The following is a 17,296-nucleotide window of genomic DNA, read 5'->3' as shown; positions in this document are numbered from 1 at the left end:
GCCTGTCTGATAATGAGGTCCCCAGTGGGGTAAGACATGGGGGTACAGGGTGTGGATGGGGAAGGCAGGGAGGAGAAAGGGTAAGAAACAAAGGGATACTTTTGGAAATATGAAAGAGAAGGTAGTCCCCAGTGGACAGATAAATGACTATGTGATTGAAGAGACTGGATGGTGAGAAAACAAGAGAAGAGATGCCAAGGATGAAAACCACAGAGGCTTTCAGGACACCCTGTCTATTCCTACCACAAAACACCAAGTCCCGGGGTTGTCTGTGTGCAGCAGAGACAGAATGGATGCTTTGTGGAAGCGAATTAGCCATCACACAAATCGCTCTCTGAAACTGCCCATGATTACTACGCTGAAGCAGGGTCCGTTTGATGCAAAATAGTCAGCCTGTATGACTCATTCAACTGAAGGGCTGGCTGTATGGGTAAGGTTTTTAGATAGTATGGCAAGTTTCCTATGGTAGAATCTGAACTGCATTCAGACTTCTGTTTGGCCTCTAATAACATTCTTAATTGCATGGCACCTGGAAGGAACATAATCAAGCTTTAGCATCATTTCCACTTAGTTCCTTGTAGTCTATGTAGCTTGAGTTATCTGTCAAAAGTGTGTCTAGTAAACCATTCCAAGCAGTTAGTTTACATGTGCAACCATTTGATCTGATCTGATAGTTACCCATTATACTGAATGAAATTCTAGCATACTGTCTTAGAAAGGATATCCAGGACAAAGAAACACAACTTCTTTCATTAAAATCAAAATCTGCTAGGGGCTAAGTTCACACTGGGCACAATTAATTATCATCAAGCCCTACACTATTCTATGCTTACTCCTTAAGTAGACAATAATTATATACATGGCATTTATGTAAGTCTCACTATATTGTATCCCAGAAATCTGTCGTTTTCTTTGAGTAAATATTACATGATTTAATTCTGGTTGTACACTTTTAGATTAAACTCATACAATGCACTTGGGGATGACAAAACATATTCAAAATGAAAGCATTCTTTGAAAATACAGAAAATGTGCATGTAAATGATAACTTATCTCCAAAATGTTATTGCATTAAATTCCTCTAGACATCTAACTTACTGTTAGCACTATATACAAAATATTTAAAAGGAAATACACTACTGTAAATTGATCTCTGGTTGTGCTCATTATATTTCAAAATAATAAGTCAATCCACTTGGCTTCTTGAATTACTTAATACTTTCCAAGAATTGTTTAATCCAGGAAAGAAGAATATCCAGTTCACTGATGGCTTTGTAGATTCCTTTCTTTCCAATCTGCAGATAAAGTAGAAATATTAGAAGCAGAAATATTTCATATCTTTAAAAAAAGTACTCAAAGACAAGAATTTGGTATACTTACCTCATAAAATGTTCTTTTCATCCTGGTAATGGATTTCATCTCTCTAGCTGATGAAGCACAGGAAATCTAAGAAATTAGCAGTAAATACAGAAATATTGCTGAAGAAGTTCCAGTACTCACTCTTCCATCCACTCAACCAACAATTTTTGAGCATGTTGTGGGCATGAAATACGCTGGCAAGTAAATAATACCTGGCCTCTGTCCTAACAGAGTTTACAGTTTCATGAGAGAGAATAATGATAAATAAAAAAAAAAAAGAAAAATTAAAATTTACAAACTGCAACTAAAACTGTGTTTGTAATGCATGACTCTATGATAGGGATCTACAGAAATGACCCTCTTTCAACTGGATAGTCAGAGAAGGTTCTTTTGAGGAATAACACTTGAATTAAGGCCTGAACAGGGGGGAGGCAGCAGGTATATGAGGAAACGAAGAAAGAAAAGAGGGATTTGGAAAGGATACACAGATGGAATAATAATAATACACAGGGAACCTGAGCGAAAGGTGGGCAAATGTCCTGAGGCAAGAAAGATTACGCCTTCCAGAAACTTAAAGAAACCATGGCTGGAGCAAGAGAGATGCTGGAAACACAAGAAATGTGCAAATGATGAGAAAAAAAATTTTTACTTTTTGAAAAATCTCTCTGGCTATTTGAAATATTGCATAGTACAATATTCAGATGTTGATTCCCAGGAGAAAGCACCAGGAAATGAATATTAGTTTCTAAATTGGAAGAAGAGTAAGCTAGTGTCTTGAGAAGACAGCTTGTAGCCTGACTTGGGGTGGGGAGAGATTGGGAAATGCTGGTCTCCTTTGAGGAGGTGAGTTTTCAAATCTGAGCACGAGAATCACTTAGAAGTCATGGAGGAAGAAATTATCCACCTTCCTTTCCTCAGCTTTTTTTCTCCCACAGATTCCCATAGGGAAGACCTTGCATAGGAAGGTAGAAATTCTTCCTGTGAAAGGGGCTTTTGTGATGAGGCATGGGAGAGCTGCACACAGAATGTGAAGGTTCCATCTGCAGGACTCACAAGCACAAGGGCTGAACCTCCCTGTGATAAGAGCCGTGAATTTAGGGGACGTTTCCTCCCACACCAGATCCTGTGAGGCCAAAACAAGGTGGAACCGATCCAGGACAGTGGTAGCCAGAATCAGCAAATACAGTCAGGAAGAATTCATTCCTTCGTTAAACAAGCATTCATGAAGTGCCTACTAAGTGTCAGATCATGTGTCAGGCACTAAAGACATAATAATGAGCAAAACAGAGCTAGCAAATAGGATAGTGGTAGATGGGAAAATCAACAAAATACAAGATCAATAATAAAAGATTATTGATAGAACTCTAGCAGTTCTTCTTTATCCCAATTTCCCTTCATGTGAAGATTGTTAGATAAAAATAATAGTAATCAACGTGTATTTTGTTAGCATTCTGTGTCAGGCACTAATATGAAGGCTTTGGTTATATTAACTCATTCAGTCCTCAAAACAATCTTATGAGGTAGGTACTATTATCACCCTCATTTTACAAGTTAGAAAACCCAAGCATTGAAGTTAACATTCTGTCAATGTTCACATGGTATTAATAAGTGAAAGAGCTGAGATCCAAACCCAGGTATTTTGACTCCAGAGTATGTATTTAAAAGCCACTATATTACACTATTTATACACTATATATAGACTATTATACTATTTTTTTATATTTAAAAAAACTGCATAACTTGGAAAAGATATTCCGGCCAAGCCATTCTCCTGTTGAAAATCTTAAATATCCAGTTCCAAAGAAAGATTAGTTCAAAGATCCCTACTCTGTATTATCCCGGGGGAAATACTGGGAATGCTTCTAAAAGCCTAAGCTAATTGACAGAGAAAGACAGACAGAGACAGAGAGACTTCAACCTGAAAATGCACGGTGTGGTAATGAACAAAAGATGAAACCCTGTGTGTGTGTGTGTTTATGTGTGTGTGTTTGTGTGTGTGCTTGTGTGTGTGCTTGTGTGTGTGCTTGTGTGTGTGCTTGTGTGTGTTTGTGTGTGTTTGTGTGTGTGTGTGCTTGTGTGTGTGCTTGCATGTTTGTGTGTGTTTGTGTGTGTGTTTGTGTGTGTATGTTTGCATGTTTGTGTGTGTTTCTGTGTGTTTGTGTGTGTGTTTGCGTGTGTTTGTGTGTGTGCTTGTGTGTTTGCGTGTTTGTGTGTGTGTTTGTGTGTGTGTTTGTGTGTGTCTTTGTGTGTGTCCTTGTGTGTGTTTGCGTGTTTGTGCTTGTGTGTGTGTTTGTGTGTGTGCTTGTGTGTGTTTGCATGTTTGTGTGTGTTTGTGTGTGTGTTTGCGTGTTTGTGTGTTTATGTGTTTGCGTGTTCGTGTGTGTGTGTTTCTGTGTGTGTTTGTGTGTGTTTGTGTGTGTGTGTTTGTGTGTGTGTTTGCGTGTTTGTGTTTGCATGTTTGTGTGTTTGTGTTTGCGTGTTTGTGTGTGTGTTTGCGTGTTTGTGTGTTTGCGTGTTTGTGTGTGTGTGTTTGTGTGTTTGTGTGTGTGTGTTTTGTGTGTGTGTTTGCGTGTGTTTGTGTGTGTGTTTGCGTGTTTGTGTTTGTGTTTGCGTGCTTGTGTGTGTGTGTGTTTGTGTGTGTGTTTGCGTGTTTGCATATTTGTGTGTGTTTCTGTGTGTGTTTCTGTGTGTGTTTGTGTGTGTGTTTGTGTTTGTGTGTGTTTGCGTGTTTGTGTGTGTGTTTGTGTGTTTGTGTGTGTGTTTGTGTGTGTGTTTGCGTGTGTTTGTGTGTGTGTATTTGTGTGTGTGTGTTTGTGTGTTTGTGTGTGTTTTGCTCCCTTTGTTCATTTGTTTTCCAGACTGGAACTGCAAAAGTAAATTCTAGAAATACCAACTCTAGTTCCAGCCGGGAGAGTAGTTCTGGAAATTATTATAGAGAAGACTGCTATTACTTTTTAAATGGAGAATTTGGCTAGATGCTAAATCCGTCCAGTCAGAAATTATCTAGTATAAATCTAATTGGCCCAAACATTGCAACTGGAAGAGAGGACTTCATGAGGATAATCAATACTTGCCAATTCCAATATATCCAACATTCTTAGATGCAAAGATCAGTCACAAGGAACTGAATAAGCAAGTCATAGAGCACAATATCCAATATGCCTGGGTCAGGACTTAAAACTGTAACACTAGAATCCACCTGCCGATGCAGGAAACAGGGGTGTGATCTCTGGCCCAGGAAGATCCACGTGCCACAGAGCAACTAAGCCCGGGCGCCACAAACCCTGGGTCCTGCGCTCTCGAATCCGAGCACCGCAACTGCTGGGCCCCGCGCTCGACAGCCCAGGAACTGCAACCTCTGCAGCATGCGCACCCCACAGCCCTTGCTCTGCAACACGAGAAGCCACTGCAATGAAAACCTGTGCTCTGCAACTAGAGAGCAGCCCCCGCCTGCCACAACTAGAGAAAAAAACGTGCAGTGATGAAGACTCAGCACAGCCAAAAATAAATAAATATTGAAAAAAAAAAAAAGATTTAACACCGAAAACGTGAGACCAAAGAAGCCAACCAAATTCTGGTCATTAGAGAAATTAAAGGTCATTAGGGCACTCCTTGATGACGAGGCCCTCTCCCCAGACAGCGTGGGCCTACAGGGCCTCCCATAGTAGGGTAGGGATAACAAGAAAGGTTTGTGACTTCACTCCATCTAAGGCACATGCTACCCTAAGAACAAAGAGAGCAGAAGGGGAGAAAAACAAGGTTTGGCAAAAAATAAAAACCCATTACTTAATAGTGGCAGTGTTTCCTGTAGAGCTCTGTAGGTTTATGGGATTCTTTCTGGTGCCTTGAGCTCTGTTTACTATAAATGACCCCTAGTAAATGCAAGAGGTTTTCACTTTCCTCACTGTTATAAACATGTCTATAGACCCATTAGGATAGCCTGATTTTACTGCTAATTCAGATTTCTTTGCTTGGAAGGAGGGATTCCTTTTACCTTATATTTCAAGGTATAGTTCCATTTGCAGAAAAAAGCATGCAAAACGAAAGGGCAGCAGTTTTGTTCTAAGAACGGCTGCATGATTTGACAGACTCAGGCAAAGCAGTTATGACCTGGACGAGAGGCGATTTATTAGTAGGGCTGGAATAACCAAAGATTGGCTCAAAAACAAAAAATAATGTGTGTGTGATAGTCACGGAATAACAAACACAAGGCAACAGCCTAATCATTCACCATTAAGTCGATGGATGGTTATTGCATACTTACTATATGCTAGGCATATAATCGTGTCTCTGACCACATAGCATTGATTTTACTTAATTTATAAAAGTGCCCTACATGCTGAAAACCTCCTTGGGGCACAAGCAATGGCTCATAATTGTCAGAGACAGCGAAGGAAAATCACAATACTACATGATGAGTATTGTGATTTAAAAACAAAACCTGTTCTGAGGACATAGCAGAGGCCATCCAACTGTGGGACCCCAGAAGGCTTCCAGAAGGAAAAAACAAGAGCGTTGCATCTTGAAGGGTAACTAAAATGGAATGGAAGAAACAGAAAGAATGGAAGAGTAGGCAGAGGAAGCCCGATGCTCAAAGGTTGGAGAGAACAGAGATTGTGTATTTATTTAATTTGTTATTATTGTTATTATTTTGGGGGCCACAGCTGGTAGCATGTGGGATCCTAGTTCCCTAACCAGGGATCGAACCTGTGCCTCCTGCGTTAGGACTGCGGAGTCTTAAGCACTGGACAACCAGGGAAGTCCAACAGTGATAATTCAAACACCCTTCTGGTCTCAGACTCAGTTACCTGTGATACGGCCCCCAACCTCCAGCCCTCAGCATCCTCTTGTTTGCTCCCTTCATGGCACCTATCAAAATCTGAGAGTTGCTGAAACTGACTGAGGCCATTCTCAAAAGAATTCTGTACAGAAAGAGATATTACCTATCAATTTTTGTTGAATTTCCAGCATCTGGAATAGTATTCAGCAACACTAGATACTCGGTGCTTATTTAATGAATGAATCAATGAATGAAATGCAAGCATCAGCTTAGAGCTTTGGGGCTCACAAAGCCCACTGGTTTAATATTAAGTAGTCTGAAGTATATACTGGGCATTAGTGAGCTCCGTTTAAAAGAATTTCATGAAAAAATAAATATAATCCTTAAATCTGAATCCCCAGTATCCACAACATGTTTGAAAAATCATAAGAATATGTATTGTGTATTATATACACTAAAGCAAAAATGAATAATCCCTCTCCACTGATAATTCTGAGGAAATGAAATAGCTTGGCCAGGGAGTGGACAGCGGTACATGTCATAGTCTCTCACCCTGTATTCTCACAAATAATGAACTCAAATTCTTCCTACAAAAGGAGTTTTAATATACTATAGTCTTTTATGAGCATGTACCAGGCTTCCCAGGTGGCATTAGTGGTAAAGAACCCGCCTGCCAACGCAGGAGACCATAAGAGATGCGGGTTCAATCCCCGGGTTGGGAAGATCCCCTGGAGGAGGATATGACAACCCACTTCAGTATTCCTGCCTGGAGAATTCCATGAACAGAGGAGCCTGGCGGGCTACAGTCCATAGGGTTGCACAAAGCTGGACATAAATTAATTGACTTAGCACAGCACAGCCCAGCACAGCTAAGGGATAACTTTGACGGAAAAGAAATTCTATAATATAATTAGAAAATATATTTACCAAAGTTAAAACTGATGACTCATAAATGATCTCTTTCTCTTTCACTTAAAGTAACACTATAAGTAAAACACTAACATTAGGCACTAAAAGGGTATTTGATTGTTTAAGAGAATCTCTCCTTTGGAAATTGTTGAGAAAATATAATTGGAAGAAAATTAGTGTTCTGAGTATGGAAAACAGTAAGGAAAGATACGAACAATTTTACAGAACTACTATGTATTAGGCACTTTGACGTAGTATCTTATTTAATTCTTCCAAAAACTGCACGATGAGATTTGTATCGTTAAAGACAAGTTTAGGACTTTATAGTTAATGAAAGAATAAACCAGAATTAATCTTACTTCCTGCTTCAGTTTTTATCAGTTCAACCAATTATGATTTTTAAAATATTCAAAATTGCAAACAAATAATTAGCAATGCTTCACAACTTGACAAGCTAGTTGCAACTATTTGATGATACAAGTTACTTATGATACAAATTACTTATCAAACATTCTACAAGAATTAGAGACACAAATATTCTATTTGACAAGACTTACCAAACTTACAAATCAATCACATACAATTAATGTAAAGAAACAGAGCTCTCTAATTACCAATTACTATTTAGACTCTCAAAACGTTAATTAAAGTAGATGATGAAATCTTGAAAACTAATGTACTATTTTTCCAGTTTCAACTTTGAGCACTAGCAATTAGGCGAACGATCCTATGAATTCAACTAAGCAACTATTGAATTCCCTTTCAAATCTGAGAGTTTTTCTATAAGAATCTTTAAAACGTCTTTTTACATAGAGGCACTTTCCAAATATCATTTAGACAAATACCATGGGATCGCAAAGAGTCAGACACCACTGAGCAACTTTCATTTTCACCTTTCATGGCTAACAAAGATTAAAAATAAAGGTATTTATGTTAGCCACTGCTTTTTTTTCTTTAAACAATTATACCACCTGAATTACCCAAATCAGACTTATTAAAATGTATAATATTTTACTAGGTACTGCAAAATACCTAGAATGTTCTCAGAAATGATAAGATGACACTCGAATACAGTGGTGCTGAGATTCCAGACATTGGAGTCTATCGTGAAAATTGTTGTAGTGCCGTGTCTTGAGAATGGCTCAAGAAGATGCCAGTCTCTGTGGATTTATAGAGAAACCCCAAACTTTAAAGAACCAGGAAGACTTCTCAAAAATGAAAAAGAATTTATGTCCTAATCATGAACCTAAGAGAAAATAACAACTCATTGATCACCTTGAAAGAATATTAGAAAATCAATCCTTATATTGAAAACTGATAAATAAAGAAAATGAATTACATGTTTCTTTTTAAACAGTAGAGATGACATTCTTGGAGCAAATGAAATAACAAGTTTTAATTAAAAATATAATGTCATCATTTGGTAACTTTTAAAAATATCTCATACATTTGCATAAACAGCTGACCCTAAATAAAATTGCACACTATCTAGAAAATCACAATATTTAAAACAGATAAGAACCAGAATTACATGTTTATTCTGACCTTCTTATATGATAAGGTCCTCAGGACAGCCAAACAATTAGGGAGAGATTCTCTTTACATAATTATCCCTATTTATAAATAAAGGAAATAGAATTTTAAAGCATTATTTTGCAATGTTTTATGAATTAATAGATCTAAACAATAATTATCAGAGACTGATAACAGAAATAGGGTCCATATAGTACATTCTAGAAGCTAAAGGAAAGATGGATCATGTGAAGTAGGAAAAGGGAAAATATTAAAAAGAACAAATTCAGACTTCTGGTAACAAAGGCTATAATGTCTAAGATGAAAAACATACTGAATGGGACTAAAGTAGGTTAGATATTACAAACTAAAAGATTTGTAAATTTTGTAAACTTGAAGATATATCAATAGAAACTATCCACAATAAAATACAGAAAAACATTGTCATTGACCATAAAAATGACAGCAAGGATGTTGAAACAATTTTAACTCCATACACTACTGGTAGAAATGTAAACTGATTCAACCACTCTAGGAAACAGCTTGGCTGTTTATTGCATCATTAAACATACACCTAACCTATGATCCAGCCTAGGTGTTTACCACTCCTACCACTCAAGTATTTACTCAACAGAAGTGAGAATATCTCTCCAAACAAAGGCATTTCTCCAGGCAAGATTACTGGAGTGGATTGCCATTTCCTTCTCCAGGGGATCTTTCCCTCCCAGGGATTGAACCCTGGGTCTCCTGCACTGCAGGCAGATTCTTTACTGACTGAGTCACTGGGGAAGTATATAAATATTAATAGCAGCTTTTTTTGTGATAATGAAAAACTGGAAAAAATAAATAGTCATCAATAGATGAATAGATAAAGTGTGGTATATCATTACAGTGGAATGCTAATTGGCAATGAAAAGGGAAGAAGTAATTAATACACTCAATAACATGAGTGAATCTCAAAATGATTATACTGGGTAGAAGTCAGACTTTAAAGAATATGATACGTATATAGATTTTCCTCACTTTATAATTGTCTTAAGTCCTGATAAACCTATTGTTAGTTGAAAATATCTTAAGTCAAAAATGCATTTAAGGGACTCCCCTGGCAGTCCAGTTGTTAAGACTTCATCTTTCAACGTAGGGATTGTGAGTTCAATCTCTGATCAGGGAGCTAATATCGCACATGCCTCAAGGTCAAAAAACTGAGACATAAAACAGAAACAAAGTTGTAACAAATTCAATAAAGAATTAAAAATATGCCTAGTATATCTAACTTTCCAAGCATCATAGCTTAGTCTAGCCTAGCTTAAATGTGTTCAGAACACTTAAATTGGCCTACAATGGAGAAAAATCACCTAACACAAGCCTATTTCATGATGAAATGTTGAATATCTCATAGAATTTATTCAATACTGTAATGAAAGTGAAAAACAGGATAGTTGTCTGGATACAGAATGGTGGTAAACGAATTGGTTGTTTACCCTCATGATCTTATGGCTGACCGGGAGCTGTGACTGCCGCTGCTATCCAATATCGAGAGAGTACTGTGCCAGGAATCACTAGCCCAGAAAAACTGGAAATACAGACCTTTTATAAAGTCAAAAATCACACCATTGTAAGTTAGGGATCATCTGTAAAACCATTTACATTAAATCCTAGGAAATGCAAATAAATCTATAGTGACAGAAAGCTGGTCGGCGGTCCTTTGGAACCAGTGTTGGGGAGGGGAAGTGGAGGGGATTACCAAGCCAAACAAAGAAACTTTGAGGGGTGATGGATGTGTTCATCATCTTAATTGTGGTGGTGATTTCACAAGTATACACATATGTCAAAACTACCCAATAACACACTCTAAATCCATTCAGTTAACTTCATGCTAATTATATATCAATAAATCTATTAATAAATACATCATAAATATAAACATACACAAAATACATGGATATGTATTTTGATTATCACTCCTATGATTGTATTTATGCATGGGACTTCTCAAACTTCTAGCAGACCTAAAGCAACTTACTAACCTTTCTCCAGGCTTTTTCCTTCTGATCTCATAGTGAATGACACCACCAACCAGCCAGCTTTCCAAGTAGAAACCTTGGGCTCATCCCAGTCTGGGCTTCCCTAATGGCTCAGATGATAAAGAATCTGCCTGCAATGCAGGAGACCTGGATTTGATCCCTGCAGAAGGGAATGGCTACCCACTCCAGTATTCCTGCCTGGAGAATTGCATGGACAGAGAAGCCTAGTGGACTGCAGTCCATGGGGTCGAAGAGCCAGACACTTCCACTTTTACCCCAGTCTGGTCTCTTCCTCAGACTCTCCTTGTCCTTCCTTATGGCACTAGTGTGCACACTTCAGTCCAAGCATATTATTGCAGTGCTCTTTCCATTGTTTCTTTTGCCTGGAGTCTCACCCCTGCAGACGTACAGATGGCCAACAGGCACGCGCAAAGATGCTCAACATCACTAATCGTTAGAGACATGCAAATCAAAACTATAATGAGGTATCACCTCACATTGGTCAGATGGCCATCATCAAAAAGTCTACAAACAATAAATGCTGGAGAGGATGTGGAGAAAAAGGAATCCTCCTACACTGTTGGTGAGAATGTAAATTGCTGCAGCCTTTTTGGTTTTCCATTTTTAATATAGCAGCATGTACATGTCGATCCCAAACTCCCTAACTATCCCTCCCTTCCCTCGACTCTTTCCCCCTCTGTGAGGAAAACCTCTCTGTTTCTGTTTTGTAAAATAAGCTCATTTGTATAATTTCTTTTTAGATTCCTATAAGGGATATTATACAGATATTTCTGAAGATTCATTCTTGAGTCAGAATCACCACACCTAGGAATGTCTGCATCCAATAAAAAAAAAAAAGAGATGACTGGATTGGATCATAGGTGCTATTTCTGGTTTTCTTTTTCTTTTTTTAACTCCAGATTCTATAGACCAAGACATGGATTTAGTCTCAGGATCAATTCCTTGAAAGTCTGCCCAAGTTTCAGTAAGATAGAGAGGAGAGCTTTAAAGCAACCAGCAAAGCCACATGCAAGGGGGAGAAAAGTTTCTGCAACTTGCAAAGCTTTGATTCATTGGCATATTCAAGAATTAACAGTAGCCTGAGGTCCCTGGAAGGAAGGGGGAAAAAAGAAACACAGTGACAATTACACATCTGGTGGAGGGCACAGCTGCTCTGTTAGGAAAGCTGCCCCCATGCCCATCTTCCCAAAATTAAAACAAATGTTCAAAAAAGAAGGAAAAAAATCACATGTAAATAAATGTCACCTACTTCACATTTTATAACTTCTCTCTACTAATCTCTGCCACATCCACTGATTCAGAATTCCACATAGAGCGGCAAATGCTCAGTTAATTTATATTAGACACATGCTTGCTTCTGTAGCCAAAAAGAAAAAATGGTGATTGCCAGAAAAACTAAATGCAAGCCTGTTACTAAAATTAAACTTATTTCCCTAAAGCAATATCTGAGGCGACTTTCTAAAGCTCAGCTTAATCCTTCGACCTTCTCTTTTACAGTTTCACGGAGGCGGTTTGTTTACTACAGCACATAAACTCCTTAGCTTGTGAGCCAAATTAACCAAAGCTAATAAGGGTTGTATTGGGAGGGGGGAACATTAAAAGGAAAGACCAGAATTAGGTGAACCTCAGGATGGTTGGCTAGGTGATGTGCTCGTATTTGGCCACAAGGGGGAGCCAGCCGCCTTGGAAAGCCTCCACGATGAGCCTGAGAGGTTCCGCCCTACTCCCATCCTGCAGTAGCCCAAGTCTCTCAAGAAAAGCTCTTGACAAATTAAGGTCCCTTTGGGAACTGACTTCTCCCATAGCAAGTCAAGGCAAACCAGAGTTCCTAGATAGCTCTATGGTTTCTAAGTTTTTCGTCTGAAACATTGCTCGGTTTGGGTTATAACTATTATGTGGTCTCTAGCTATATGAGCTGAAGAAATAAAATCAGTGGTCAAAGCAGACATGGCTTTTGGGAGTTTCAGGGGTCCAGATATACTATACTGTATCAGACAAGGATTTCTAGTACCTCAGCATCATTAACAAACTTCATTTACAATAATATTACATTAAATTGGATGACTCTGTACCTTATTATTTTAATGGAATATGAGAGTTTTGGGGAAGCTATGCAGCTTATTTAACTTATATGCAAAGTACATCATGCAAAATGCTGGATTGGATGAAGCACAAGCTGGAATCAAGATTGCTGGGAGAAATATCAATAACCTCAGATACGCAGACGACACCACCCTTATGGCAGAAAGTGAAGAGGAACTAAAGAGCCCCTTGATGAAAGTGAAAGAGGAGAGTGAAAAAGTTGGCTTAAAGCTCAACGTTCAGAAAACAAAGATCATGGCATCCAGTCCCATCACTTCATGGCAAATAGATGGGGAAACAGTGGCAGACTTTATTTTGGGTGGCTCCAAAATCATTGCAGATGATGGCTGCAGCCATGAAATTAAAAGATGCTTGCTCCTTGGAAGAAAAGCTATTACCAACCTAGACAGCATATTAAAAAGCAGAGACATTATTTTGCCGACAAAGATCTGTCTAGTCAAAGCTATGGTTTTTCCAGTAGTCAAGTATAGATATGAGAGTTAGCCTATAAAGAAAGCTGAGTGCCAAAGAATTGATGCTTTTGAGCTGTGGTGTTGGAGAAGACTCTTGAGAGTCCCTTGGACTGCAAGGAGATCCAACCAGTCCATCCTAAAGGAAATCAGTCCTGAATATTCATCGGAAGGACTGATGCGGAAGCTGAAACGCCAATACTTTGGCACCTGATGCGAAGGACCAACTCATTGGCAAAGACCCTGATGCTGGGAAAGATTGAAGGCAGGAGGAGAAGGGGATGACAGAGGATGAGATGGTTGGATGGCATCAGCAACGTGATGGACGTGAGTTTGAGTAGGCTTCGGGAGTTGGTGATGGACAGGAAGTCTGGTGTGCTGCAGTCCATGGGGTCACAAAGAGTCAGACACGACTGAGCGACTGAACTGAATGCAACCCAAGTCCCAGATGAGGATGTAACTTAAACACAAACTAACCAAAGGGAATATAAATTTGTTATATTTTTTTACCCTACTGACCAGCTCACCCTTATAAAAATTGTCTGCACTGTAGGCTGGAATTTGGATTACTGTGTACTTTCATGGACCACAAGAAAAAAGATGTCCTGATATTTTAAAACTGAAAATCTGCTACCAACAGCCCAGAGTTTAAGTTTCATGACCCTGATGCCCAAGAATAGAAAGCTCATTACCTTCTGGTGACCCAAGAACTGTAATAACCTTCACTACCCCCTACTTTGTACCACCTACCAGTACAGCCACAGGAGACTGGAGAACGCATATTTAGAGCAAAACCCACTGAAAAGACTCAACACTTCTCACAGAGGCGAGCCAACTAATACTGCACAGATCCTGGCTTGGTTGTTTTGCTTTGTTTTGTCTTTCTATACTGATCTTTAATATCATGGATGTTAGAAATACAGTCACTTCTGCCTTCTTAATGAGTACCCCATTGCTTAGGGTGATGGTGACCATACCACAACATCAAATAATTTAGGTGCCAAAGAAGAACACACTTCTTTTATCATTTTGTTTTGATTGAAACTTTGCCTTGTAAAGGATACAATTCTATACTTACACAAATAAATGAGACAAAGTCAATCTAAAAGCACTTATCAATATGGGAAAGAAAGAGGAGGTGAGAGAAAGTGAGCAAAAAAGAAAGAGAAAAAAGAGAGAAAGGAAGAAAGGAAAGAAGAAAAACAAGGACATTCTAGAAAAGTGTTTGGCACATCATTGGTGCTTCAGAAATATTTGTTAAATGAATGAATTAGTTGGGATTTGCACAAAGAGAAACTGATTTGAAAAACAAAATATTGATCTGAGGAGCATCTCATGTTCATTTAGCTCTCTTCAACTTATTTTACATGTCATTCCTTAAGAAATAGAACATAGTGGCGTGAGAAGTTACGCAGGATTGTTTGATACTGTTTCCCTGGTGATGGATTCTCCATTTGGACTACAAACCAACAATTAGAAAATCCCTTTACTCACCCGTTGGGGTGAAGACAAAATATGCTATTTTCTAGGTAGATTTCTGGGATCAAAACCATATTTGCTGTGCATACTTACACAACGGCTCAATTTCTGCCTAAGGCTATGAAATTCTTCCACAAAGTGCATTTCCTTGCAAACTTGTAACTGGAGTTGACCAAAAACATCTTCCATGAAGAAGGACAGAAGTTGTTCCTGGAATCTGCAGTTTTTCTATAAATGAGATAGGAAAAAATTGCCTAAGGTAAACCATGAGCAGCTTTTGTAAAATGAACCAAAATATCCCCCTGATTACTACTTCATGACCATCTGGAAAAATTAAAAATGCAAGGAGAAAAGCATGCAACAAGTAGAAATGTGAGAAAGAAAAGCACCCCCTGGCTTACCATAAATAGCTTTTTTGTTTTCTTTTTTAATAACCGTATATTTTTTATGCGATCTTCCTACAATAAAACAAAGAGAAATAAGATTTATCCAGCATTTCAAATGTCCCTTAGGTCTTCATTCTAAGCAGAGCCTAGTACTTACTGGAATCGTTGCTCTGAGGCTTGCTGCCTTGACATAAAGCGTATCAACAGCTTGGGACAGGGTTCCCCTTGGGTAACAACTTTCGGCAAAGGGTGATTGCTTCTGCTTAGCAATGGCAAGAGACAGGGTGACAAACAGCAACCCAGATCTCAAAATGCAACTCACCCACATTTCCCTCCACCCCACTCAGCTCGTGTCACTCACAGTAACCAGTTATTTGTGCCGGTTAGACGGGAGGATAACCTACTTACTTTAGCCCTCAAGGTCGCCTCTCCAATGAGATGCTGCGAAAGATAACTTACAGTTTAGAAAGAGGAAGATCACTTCAGTTCTAATTTTTCAGAGCTTGCTTCATAATCAAAAAACACTGACCACACCATAGTGTGACATTAAGTAAAAGCTCAAATTTACTGGCAAGGTGGGGGCCCTGTTTCCAAAAAGCATTCAGAACCTCAGATGTGTCTCACAACAGATTTCATTATTTTTAAAAGCCAAGCCATGCCAGTAAAAGAACCCTGATCTCCTGGAGGCTGTGTGACTGTTTTTAAATATGAAAAAAAAAAAATCTGCTTTTGTAACTAGTATCCCAGAAAAAGTGTAGAATGAGCAGCCCTGGGAAACCTGCTCATGACCTCATATGGGTTTGACATTTGTCCTTTGCCAGATCCTTCACCTGCCCACCCCTACCCCACACCAGAAGCCATCATTCTGCAGCCCACCATCAAGACTCAAGAGAAAAATTTTCCAATTGTTTTCAAGAATTTTTCCACCTCATACATTGTAACTCCCCCAACATAATCAAGACTTTTTTGAACCAGGACCTGGAATTAAGACCTACTTAATTAACCTACCTAATTAACCTATTAATTTAATAGGTTCTCTTATCATCAGTCCATGGGCTTCCATGGTGGCTCAGACAGTAAAGAGTCTGCCTGCAATGCAGGAGACCCAGGTTCTTCTGGGTCGGGAAGATCTCCTGGAGAAGGAAATGGCACCCCACTCCGGTATTCTTGCCTGGAAAATCCCACGGACTGAGGATCCTGGTAGGCTACAGTCCATGGGGTTGCAAAGAGTCAGACACAACTGAGCGACTTCACTTTCCACTATAACTGTTTTGTTTTTTTGTTTATTCCATTAACAAATTTTTACCAAGCATCTGTCTATACAAAGAATAGTGCTTGGAACCATGGGCCCACATACTAAAGTAGATGCTCCATGGACTTCTGTCCTCAACTCTGTCCCAATTCTTCCTATGGCGATAAGTATGTTTCCTTTTGCATAGCATCCCCAGGATAACACATGGACACAGCTCAGAATCATATACTGAGAAGCAGCGCTAGGTCATCAAAGCCCAGAACGAATGGCACCAACCTCAATCTGGGCAAGTTAACACTAAAACTCTGGTTGTGATAAGAGATTCATCAAAACTAGGAAGAATCAATAAACAGGCATCAGAACACAAGACTGAATTCAGGGCATCACAGGAGGAAAGAGAAAGTATAAAGTAAAAGAATCCAAACACATGGGAGTATTTTCTGCTGTTTCAAAAAGTAGGTGGGTCAGGACTTCCCTGATGGTGTAGCTGTTAAGACTCTGGGCTTCCCAAGCAGGGCACGTGGGTTCGATCCCTGGTTGGGGAACTAAGATTCCCACATGCTGTGCGATATGGTCAAAATAAAGTATAAATTAAAAAACAAATATGATTCTAACTTATGAACAAGTTCAGTTTTCTAAAGTGACTTAAAAGAAATAAAACAAGATTAGTTTTTTTTTTTAAAGTAAGTGGATCTCTTTGGAGAACCCAAATGTCATTTCCATAGGAGTCCCTCTGCTAATTAATGAGCAGTACCTCTGCTCATCTGAAATGAGATGAGAATTCTTCCCAAAGACCTACCAGAAGACTGATGACCAGGAGTGCAAAGTGAAGTTTACTGAAGTTTAATACGAGTTCGGGAAAAGGAAGAATTGGGTTTTGGGGGTTTTTTTAATTAATTAATTTATTTATTTTAGTTGGAGGCTAATTACTTTGCAATATTGTAGTGGTTTTGCCGTACACTGACATGAATCAGCCATGGGTGTACATGTGTCCCCATCCTGAACCTGCCTCCCAACCCCCT

The 17,296-nt window shown here is 38.9% G+C and overlaps 1 protein-coding gene across 1 annotated transcript; it reads right to left on the bottom strand.

Annotated features, from left to right (window-relative positions):
* Nucleotides 1-577: 577 nt before the first annotated feature.
* On the bottom strand, nucleotides 578-15,379 carry IL26 (interleukin 26). Its single transcript, XM_061123205.1, has 5 exons — nucleotides 15,180-15,379; nucleotides 15,038-15,094; nucleotides 14,730-14,864; nucleotides 1,381-1,446; nucleotides 578-1,295 (listed from the first exon to the last, which is right to left on the bottom strand). The coding sequence occupies exons 1-5, from the start codon at nucleotides 15,348-15,350 to the stop codon at nucleotides 1,209-1,211; spliced, it is 516 nt and encodes a 171-aa protein (XP_060979188.1). The 5' UTR covers nucleotides 15,351-15,379; the 3' UTR covers nucleotides 578-1,208.
* Nucleotides 15,380-17,296: the final 1,917 nt, after the last annotated feature.

Source organism: Dama dama, chromosome 3 (assembly GCF_033118175.1).
Source record: "Dama dama isolate Ldn47 chromosome 3, ASM3311817v1, whole genome shotgun sequence".
Taxonomy (NCBI): Eukaryota; Metazoa; Chordata; class Mammalia; order Artiodactyla; family Cervidae; genus Dama; species Dama dama.
The sequence above is the reverse complement of the archived record's forward strand: the minus strand, read 5'-3'. Positions and strand labels throughout refer to the sequence as shown.